Below are 10,000 nucleotides of genomic sequence, written 5' to 3'. Positions count from 1 at the left end.
TCCAGAGATCCAGAATCCTGAGTGTCTTACATTATCTTCTGGCTCTTTCTGTGGCCATATGGAGGAGAGTGCCAATAATTATGGAGTTATACGCATGAGTGTTTCTTAATCACTCTAAAATTGATTTTCTCTCAACTGAGTAGATTTTGATGAATAAATTAAGATGTTTCCTCAGAAAGACATAAAACAAAGCTTTCTAAGAGTGATTTTGTACTTTTTATCAACTAGATGCAGTGTGTGTGTGTGTGTGTGTGTGTGTGTGTGTGTGTGTGTGTGTGTGTGTGTGTGTGTGTGTGTGTGTTTGTGAAATTTAGGGCTTTGATATAAATCCTTGAAGACTTTTAATGCCCCACATTAACTCGGAGAAAGCCAGAGAGCACAGGAGACTATGCTGTTTCCATGACACTAAAACAAAGTCGCCATAGCGTTGCCACGGCGTTACCACGGCGTTACCACAGTGTACCACAGAGTTAGCACAGCAGTGCTACACAATCCCAAGAGACAAGTGAAGGACACATGTTTATTAGCTCATAAACTCTCTTTGATTAAAAGTAGCTTCTCATTCACAAACACACACACACACACACACAAACACACACACACACACACACACACACACACACACACACACACACACACACAACACGATGTACGTAGACATGCGTGACAGACTCAGAGGAAATTGGGTTCTTTATCATCCACTGACATCCATATTAATAGAACAAACCCCCCCCACACACTCACACTCTCTCTCTCTCTCTCTCTCTCTCTCTCTCTCTCTCTCTCTCTCACACACACACACACACACACACACATTAAAAACTTAATCTGATTAAGATTACTGCTAGAATATGAGCATATTATGTTGTTTATCTGAGCTAGCAATGTAGCTAGCAAAGCTGTTAGTTAGCTAATTTTAGCTTTCCCACTAACGGGACGGAAACAGAAAGTAGGTTGTATTTTGTTAAACGCCACTCAAAACGGTATATTTAATTTGTATTTATAGTCCAACAAATTAGATTAATTTAAAAATCAAACAAATACACAAACAAATTAAGCTAAGTGGCTAAGCTTAGCAGTTTGAATGCTAACGAAGCATAACCGATAGCTTCTGATGCTTATGCTTTCGTATTATTATTAGTTGCTATGTTTAATTAGCAGAAATGGCAATTAGCATCTTTAATCCTGTAAATACTTTTGTATACTTTTGCTACTTGCAAACTTGACAACCAGCTAATCAAATAATGTTTTTATTTATTTTATTTTATTTATTTATCTCATATAAAGATAGCTATCTTTTTTTGCAACTTGGCTAGGCAAAGCCGTGTTGTGATAGCTAATTAATAACCTTCACAAGCATGTCTGATGAGATAGAAACGACATCATTTTTGGCTGCATGTTTAGCAAGAAAGTGATTTAATGCTAACAATAGTTTCTGACGTGAATGAGCTCCTGAGGCAATGATTTGCTTTTGTTACTCGTTAGCAATATTAGCATTGCAGCTGTATTATGTCTCCACAATGTCTTGTCTTAATAAACAAACAAACAAACAAACAAACGATGCATATATTTTTTATGTGTTTACCATGTTGTTTTTTAGGGTCTCAGGGATTTAATCTAATCAGAGACAACGTGTCTGCATCTGACTCATGGTTCTTAATTTTTTTTTTTTTCCGGGTCATTACAAGTGCAGTTTGTGTGTTTTACATAACAGAAGAGTGCTGAGGCAAAGAAGGAGCGACGGTGTGTGAAATATTGTGAGCTTTACTCATGGTTTTATGGAGAGGACGACCTCGGAGAGAGGGCAGAGAAGGATGGTCATAATTCAAAGCCCTGACACTTTCGCTCTCGCTGTGTGGAGTGTGATCGTTTTTCTCTTCTCGAGGTTGGCGGCTAATCGAAACCTATAACGCACGCTATCACCTCGGCTCCTGGGGCTATCGCTAATCGTCCCCTCGGAGACCAGAGCACACTCTTAGGTTACAGGAAGTTCTCATTTCATATGATTTGGAGGTTCAATTCTCATCCAGGCAGAACATCCAGACAGAATTAGATCAAGAGAAAGATGCTGCATCACTTCCTGCTGAGCGTAAACATGATATGTAACATAAAGCCTTCCATTTCTTTACATAATTTGGATTTTATGGACAATCACATACACATCAGAGGCGTCCACAGGCGCCTGTTATCGGCACAGACTCACTGTTTTAAACCGTATCCTGCTCAGCCGTCATCAGACACCTAGTCTGTTTCTCAGAGGTCTAAAAATTACTAGACATTAGAAACTATTACGACTCATGAGTAAGAAACAAAAAAGTGGTGTACGAAATCTGACTTGATGGAAAAACCTTTGAAAATCGTTTAAAATTTCGTTAAATGCACTGGGAAAGGATTCACGTTTAAAAAGTAATTTTAAAAAAAATGTAAGTAAATTTAATTCAACAAATAAGGGGGGGCACGGTGTCTTAGTGGTTAGCACGTTCGCCTCACACCTCCGGGGTTGGGGGTTCGATTCCTGCCTCCGCCTCGTGTGTGTGGAGTTTGCATGTTCTCCCCGTGCCTCGGGGGTTTCCTCCGGGTACTCCGGTTTCCTCCCCCGGTCCAAAGACATGCATGGTAGGTTGATTGGCATCTCTGGAAAATTGTCCGTAGTGTGTGAGTGTGTGAGTGAATGAGAGTGTGTGTGTGCCCTGTGATGGGTTGGCACTCCGTCCAGGGTGCATCCTGCCTCGATGCCCGATGACGCCTGAGATAGACACAGGCTCCCTGTGACCCGAGGTAGTTCGGATAAGCGGTAGAAAATGAATGAATGAATGAATAATTCAACAGATATGTAGAATGTAGGTTAAATAAACTAGGTAATAACTAACATAACTAACTAGCTAGTTACGTTCACAATTCACTCATTCCGTCAGGAAATTACAACCAAATAAATGACTAAACGGTTGAAATTTCCTTAATAAATCTAACTGCTCAGTGGTGAAAACATTTCCTGCCACTCACAGCCGAGCAGCTCGCTTAAGTCCTGATGTCTCCTTTTTTGTTTTCAAGCACAGAGGAATAAATCATTTTGCTGCCACTAGAAATCATCTTTGCAGTGAAATAATGATTGGAATTTTTGACCGAGTGAGTGATTGATGATTTTTAAACATTTATGCATACAATCAGATTAATGCAGACGAGAACTGAATTCGTACGCTATAATTCTCTTATTAATCATGAAAACAGAGAGAGAGAGAGAGAGAGAGAGAGAGAGAGAGAGAGAGAAGGTGTGATTTGATGAGTCTCCCATCCAAAGGTTAATTGAATTTTGTCTGAAGATGTCAGATTGCTTTTTTATTGGCCTGCTGTAATTTTTCACCTTTTGACATCTCTCTCTCGCTCTCTCTCGGTCTCTGTCTCTCTCTGTCTTTGTCTGTCTCTCTCTCTCTATGTTTTTCTCTCTCTCTCTCTCTCTCTGTCTCTCTCGCTCTCTGTTTCTCTCTCTCTCTCTCTGTCTGTCTCTCTCGCTGTTTTTCTCTGTCTGTCTGTCTCTCTGTCTGTGTCTCTGTGTGTGTGTGTGTGTGTCTCTCTCTCTCTCTCTCTCTGTGTCTCTCTCTGTCTGTGTCTCTCTCTCTCTCTCTCTCTCTCTCTCTCTCTCTCTGTCTCTCCAGGCGATGGCCGAGGTGATAGATCTCCTCTCCACACCCAATAACGTCCAAATCAGTGAGGTGACCTGTGACTCATTCCATGTTGCCTGGGAGATGACCCCGGAGGACGCAGGACGTGTGACGCACTACTTCATCGACTTGAGCCGCAAAGCTGGCGGAGACAGTAATCGCTTCAAACACAGAGTGAGCGCATCCACATAATGTGTGGGGCTGTTTTTTTTATTACCCCCAAACATCCTCACTTCTTGTTATACAGTTAAATCAGGAATGTAAAGAAATGATCTTCATGAACATTCACACGCTCTTCCCAAATGAACGATATAGAAATATAGAGGAAATATAGAAATATAAAAATTATAAAGAACTTTACATACACTGATGTTTATATTCGGTATAAATATCTTTTTTCCGTTTTCATCTCTTATTTAATTGCCGTTCATTTTTCAAACAGGAAGTTGAAGCCTTTCTTTTCCTCCTAATCCACATCAGGTTCCCAAAACTAATTTATTAATAAATACGGATATTAATTTGATCCATTTATGGTTACATTTAATGATATGTTCAAGAAACTCTCTCTCTCTCTCTCTCTCTCTCTCTCTCTCTCTCGTGAGGTATTAGAACAAAGATGTAGTGATGTGGTTCTTTTACTGAAAAGCCTAAAGCCTGGAATTACAAGAAATCAAGAATTACAAAAAAAATAAACAACAACAATATTTTCTTGATTAACAACAATGATTTGTTTTGCCTTTGCTTTTCCTGGTCCATCTGAGACTTCACAGGAACGTTGCCATCAGATCAATGGCACTGTGCAGTGTTTCATCTTTAATATGCGGCCCATATTTTCCTACAGAGTGAAGTCAGAGAGAGAGAAAGAGAGAGAGAGAGAGAGAGAGAGAGAGAGAGAGAGAGAGAGAGAGAGAGAGAGGTAAAGTAGGCGAGAATAAACATGAAAGCACTGGAGGTTTGGGGATGATTATCAGGAATATGTGTGTGTGTGTGTGTGTGTGTGTGTGTGTGTGTGTGTGTGATCTAGAACCTCAAAGGTCTCGTACTGAAATGTGCCGTAATCTGGTGACTCATCACTCACTCTCTTCCTCTTCAATAACCAAAAAAACAGCACGCAGGAGAAGCGAGAAAATAAACATTTATCTAGTCGATAAAAATGTGTGAGTAGTAAATAAATAAGACCTCCTCAACACTTGCTGCTTTTACGTTCTCATGAAAAAAGCCTGAGTTGTTTATTTTCCTCAGCGACCGCATTACGAGGCTCTGACCGTTGGTCAGCCGCAGAAAATCGCCTCTAAATGTGCTTTTAATCGCTCTCGCTTCCACTCAAGGGCAGGGTTGCTATGGTAATGTGTTTCTGTGCTTCCTGTAATTGGTTTTGCTTGTCAAAGGAGCGAGACTTCACAACAAAACTAATTAGCTTTGATAAGAGTCCTGCTATAAAGGAGGGATATTTATTTCTACAACAAAGATTGAGAGAGTTCATGGACATCAGATGCTGTGAATAAAATCAGTTTTAATAAATAAGTCGATTTGATTCCACGTATCGATGTCAGTAAGTAAACATTAGCGTTCTGCTCCCTCACAATTATTTGCACTTAAGCCAGGAAGCTAATCGCCTAAGGAATAAAACACACAGGGTTTAATAGAAAAAAACAATTAACCAGAGTGTTGTTGTGTTATGAAGCGAACTTCCTGTTAGCAGCCCAGACCTGATCATGTCACACTGACACTGGAGACTCGTTCTATAATTGTTAAGATAAATAAAAGGCTCTTTTCTTTAAGAAAATTGACGTGAATGCTGTTACGTTGTTTTTCTGATGTTTTTGACATCCGCTTCTTACATTCTGCAGACTTGGAGATAAATTCTTAAATTTACTGTTTTCACATTCACAAACTTTTGCACTCAACTGTATCCGATTATAACGATATGCTAGGTTCTGACATTGTTTTGTTGTAAAGCATCGAGTCAAAGATGTCTACAAAGTGTCTGCTAGCTGTCTATGAAGTGTCTATGAAGTGTGTACTAGCTGCTTACAAACTGCAAACAAAGTGTCTGCTAGCTGTCCATGAAGTGTCTATGAAGTGTCTATGAAGTGTCTACTAGCTGTTTACAAACTGCAAACAAAGTGTCTGCTAGCTGCCTATGAAGTGTCTATGAAGTGTCTATGAAGTGTCTACTAGCTGTTTATAAACTGCATACAAAGTGTCTGCTAGCTGTCTATGAAGTGTCTATGAAGTGTCTACTAGCTGTTTACAAACTGCAAACAAAGTGTCTGTTAGCTGTCTATTAAGTGTCTATGAAGTGTCTATGAATTGTCTATGAAGTGTCTACTAGCTGTTTACAAACTGCAAACAAAGTGTCTGCTAGCTGTCTATGAAGTGTCTATGAAGTGTCTATGAAGTGTTTACTAGCTGTTTACAAACTGCATACAAAGTGTCTGCTAGCTGTCTATGGAGTGTCTACAAGCTGTTTACAAACTGCATACAAAGTGTCTGCTAGCTGTCTATGAAGTGTCTATGAAGTGTTTACTAGCTGTTTACAAACTGCATACAAAGTGTCTGCTAGCTGTCTATGGAGTGTCTACAAGCTGTTTACAAACTGCATACAAAGTGTCTGCTAGCTGTCTATGAAGTGTCTATGAAGTGTCTACTAGCTGTTTACAAACTGCATACAAAGTGTCTGCTAGCTGTCTGTGAAGTGTCTATGAATTGCCTATGAAGTGTCTATGAAGTGTCTCCTAGCTGTTTACAAACTGCATAAAAAGTGTCTGCTAGCTACAGTATCTATGAAGTGTATTAGTTATCTATGAAATGTCTATGAAAGTGTCTGTTAGCTGTGTATAAATTGTCTATGAAAAATCTACAAAGTGTTTACTAGCTCTCTATGAAATATTTATGAAATATCTACTAACTGTCTATGAAATGTCTACTAGCTGTTAACGACTTTAACTCTGTAGAAACCGTGTTGCGTTGTGATCTCACAGGATGTTCCCACTAAGCTGGTGGCTAAGGCGGTGCCGCTGCCGATGGCCGTGAGAGGTCACTGGTTCCTGAGCCCTCGCACGGATTACTGCGTGGCCGTACAGACCGCCATCCGCCAGCCAGACGGAGACTACCAGGTCCACTCCGCCTCTTTGAACTTGTCTAGCAACCCTGTTTATTATCAATCATTATAATTTTTTAAAAATTTATCATTCATTTGAATTGTTATTATTCAAGGTGTCTGAGTGGAGTCCAGTGGTGGAGTTCTGCACCGGGGGTAAGAACTGTCATTATTTGCATGTGACCTTCAATACCGCCAGTTAGCTTCAGATTTACTAAACACATGACACATATTTTAAACAGAAACGTTTCAGTGTCTAAGGGCAGAGGTTCAGGACAGACTTAATAAACTATAGAAATAAATAAATCATCTACTTACTGAATAAGGAGGGCATGGTGGCTTAGCGGTTAGCACGTACGCCTCACACCTCCAGGGTTGGGGGGTCGATTCCCGTCTCCGCCTTGTGTGTGTGTAGTTTGCATGTTCTCCCCGTGCCTCGGGGGTTTCCTCCGGGTACTCCGGTTTCCTCCTCTGGTCCAAAGACATGCATGGTAGGTTGATTGGCATCTCTGGAAAATTGTCCGTAGTGTGTGAGTGTGTGTGCCCTGTGATGGGTTGGCACTCCGTCCAGGGTGTCCTGCCTCAATGCCCGATGACGCCTGAGGTAGGCACAGGCTCCCCGTGACCCGAGAAGTTCGGATAAGCGGTAGAAAATGAATGAATGAATGAATGAATGTACTTACTGAATAAACCGCAGATACTTAACATGTGGCGGCTGACTGACTGTCTGCACATCTGGAGGTGTGTGATCGTGTTTCTGTGCTGTAGATTACGCCGTAGATCATCTGAAGCAGCTCCTGGATAAAGCTCGGGTTGTAGCGGGAAGGCTGCTGCGCTTCTCTGTGTTTTATCGCAACCAGCATCCTGAATACTTCTGCTATGTCAGGTTGGTGATACTTCATCGTATTACCGTGAGGGCGAGTGGGAAATGGTGGACTTCACGTGTCTCAGAGGAAAGAGGTGTCCAGGTTGACCAGACGTTTGGGGAAATTAAAGATTAGTGGTTAAACAATTGCTAACGTGTATCATGGATAAAAAGTCCATGATTCCCAATATTCCCGTGTAATCGGTCTGGTCAGAAACGATCGTTTTTACTGGTTGAAAGAGAATTTAAATTATTATGCGTACCTTCTTGTTAAATTTTATTGTTAACAACTTTTAATAATGAACGTTTTCGCAAATTAATTTCACAGAAATGTAGCTTAAGATGCATAATGAGTAAACAACAGGCAACAGTAGCAAGGAGAAACGACATAAGTTTGATGTCCTGTCAGACCAAAAATCAGCCCCGACCCTTCTCCCAGGAAGACCAAAGTGTAGCTCTGCTCTATAGGTTTTCCTGGTTATATAATTGACCGGGAACTCCTGGTTTCTGCAGAGGGACCACTGTAGTCTGAGCAGACATCTGTGTTTATTAGATGACTTGAAAAGTTACAAACAGTCGCTTTAAGTTTACAAACTCTTGCTGTCTTTTAAATGTTGTTTGGTTTTAATTCACTCTATAAAAATGATGCAAGACTGAAATGATTGCCGTTTTTTTATTAAAATTAATAGCATATGCAGCAGGCGGTGTTGTGATCAATAAAAAAAAAAGAGCGTTGTACCTGAATATGTAATCGGAAGCAATTCCTTAGTTTGCTTAGCCTCTAGTTTGGTACATCATCTGGTACATATTTGAGTTGTTTTTTTCTGTTCGGTTTTCTCCAAAGAACGGAATGTGGAGGTTTAATGCCCCCGTCTCTAAAGGACAACAGTGGCAGCCACGGTTCGCCCATCAACGGAAAGCTCCGTGGTATCTTCCTGAGCTGCAACACTGAGTTTGACACGGGCCTCCCTCCTAAAGACTCTCCCTACGGGGCCCTGCGCTTCCAGATCTCCGCCGCTCTTCTGATGAAGCCCGAGACGCACCTCTACTTCGCAGATTTCTACTGCATGTACACGGCGTACCACTACGTGGTCTTGGTGCTGGCTCCCGTCGGCTCAGAGGGCGACCGCTTCTGCGAGGGTCGTCTTCCCCTGCTGGACCTCGTGTCCAATCCTTTCCTGACGTACGTCCCAGGGGAGGAACCTGCGTTCTGTCATGCCAGCGACGTCATCCTGGAGGTTCTGTACACAGAGGCACTGCCTTTGGATCTAGGCACGGTGGCACAGATCAGCGGCCATCACCAGCTCATGAGCCTCTCCACGGCCAACGCCAAGAAAGACCCGAGCTGCAAAGTGTGTAACATCAGCGTCGGTCGCTGAGAGGCAGAGTCTGGACTGAACTTCTGCAAAATTCTCAACGAACTGAGCACAAAATACATCTAAAAAAGAAAGCGATGAATCTTAGCAGTGTTATGAAGATTATTTTAAAAAATGGAAAAACCTGTCCTGACTCTTCTGGTTTTATTCATTTCATTTGATTAACGCATCATCGGGTCAAAATGATCTTTACTGCTCGTATAAATATGAAAGCCATAAAATGCACATACTGCCAAATCTGTAACGATCCATAGAGCTTGGTGCTACATAATCTGGCGACCAAAACACAGCTGAATGCAAATGTTTGTACCCCCTTAGGACCAAATTTTAATTCTTTTTGCCCAATAAGACAGTCAGTATATTTCATTTTACAGAAAATTGTAAACAAGTGTGTTAAATTGTTCGTCTTAAGAAAATGAGTTTTAGAGTTTGAATTATTTGCATCATTTCCTCTGCACTGCTTTTGAATGCCTTCTTCAAATCAAAGGACATATTTTGTCAAAATCTTTATTTTACTCTGTTTCATATTATTTTGTTGTTTAATGACACACACACACGCTATATTAACTACATAAAAGTCTTTTTTCAACCCTGTATATAAATCATAAAACAGAGGTTTATGTTTGTTTTGGTTTTGTCTTTTCCTTCCTCAAACCACTGGCAAGCTGAAAACAAAGCAAGAATGTAAAAAAATCTTAGACATAAAACTCACAAGATGTCTGAAATTGCTGTATATCAGAAAGCTTGTATTTTTTAAACAGATCAATACAACAGAAATGAATATGAACTATATAAAATAATACACAGTGCATCATCATCATCATCAGTCTCGGTGTCTTGTGTTAAGACTCTAGATCAGCTGCACTGCACCACTGGCCACTAGAGGCGCTATAGTGCGATAACGCATCAGGTGCTGTGAACCTTCCTCCAGATCCACCACATACTCCCTGAAACACACAAAGAATCATGACACAGTTTTTATTCAAATATGAAACAC

The 10,000-nt window shown here is 40.8% G+C and overlaps 2 protein-coding genes across 2 annotated transcripts in view; one reads left to right on the top strand and one right to left on the bottom strand.

The window, feature by feature from the left end:
* Window positions 1–9,590, top strand: part of LOC113663932 (phytanoyl-CoA hydroxylase-interacting protein) — a 13,607-nt gene extending 4,017 nt beyond the window's left edge. Inside the window, exons 2-6 of the mRNA XM_027179412.2 lie at window positions 3,654–3,833; window positions 6,644–6,778; window positions 6,879–6,918; window positions 7,531–7,648; window positions 8,472–9,590. Coding sequence (XP_027035213.1) covers window positions 3,657–3,833; window positions 6,644–6,778; window positions 6,879–6,918; window positions 7,531–7,648; window positions 8,472–9,006 — 1,005 coding nt within the window. The 5' untranslated portion in view covers window positions 3,654–3,656 and the 3' untranslated portion in view covers window positions 9,007–9,590. The remainder of the gene's footprint in view (window positions 1–3,653; window positions 3,834–6,643; window positions 6,779–6,878; window positions 6,919–7,530; window positions 7,649–8,471) is intronic.
* Window positions 9,591–9,728: 138 nt separating this feature from the next.
* Window positions 9,729–10,000, bottom strand: part of gins4 (GINS complex subunit 4 (Sld5 homolog)) — a 3,301-nt gene continuing 3,029 nt past the window's right edge. The window contains exon 7 of the mRNA XM_027179413.2: window positions 9,729–9,950. Within this exon, the coding sequence (XP_027035214.2) occupies window positions 9,854–9,950 (97 nt within the window). The 3' untranslated portion in view covers window positions 9,729–9,853. The remainder of the gene's footprint in view (window positions 9,951–10,000) is intronic.

The sequence above is a fragment of the Tachysurus fulvidraco genome, chromosome 14 (genome assembly GCF_022655615.1).
Source record: "Tachysurus fulvidraco isolate hzauxx_2018 chromosome 14, HZAU_PFXX_2.0, whole genome shotgun sequence".
Lineage (NCBI taxonomy): Eukaryota > Metazoa > Chordata > Actinopteri > Siluriformes > Bagridae > Tachysurus > Tachysurus fulvidraco.
This window is presented reverse-complemented; position numbering and strand designations above follow the sequence as displayed.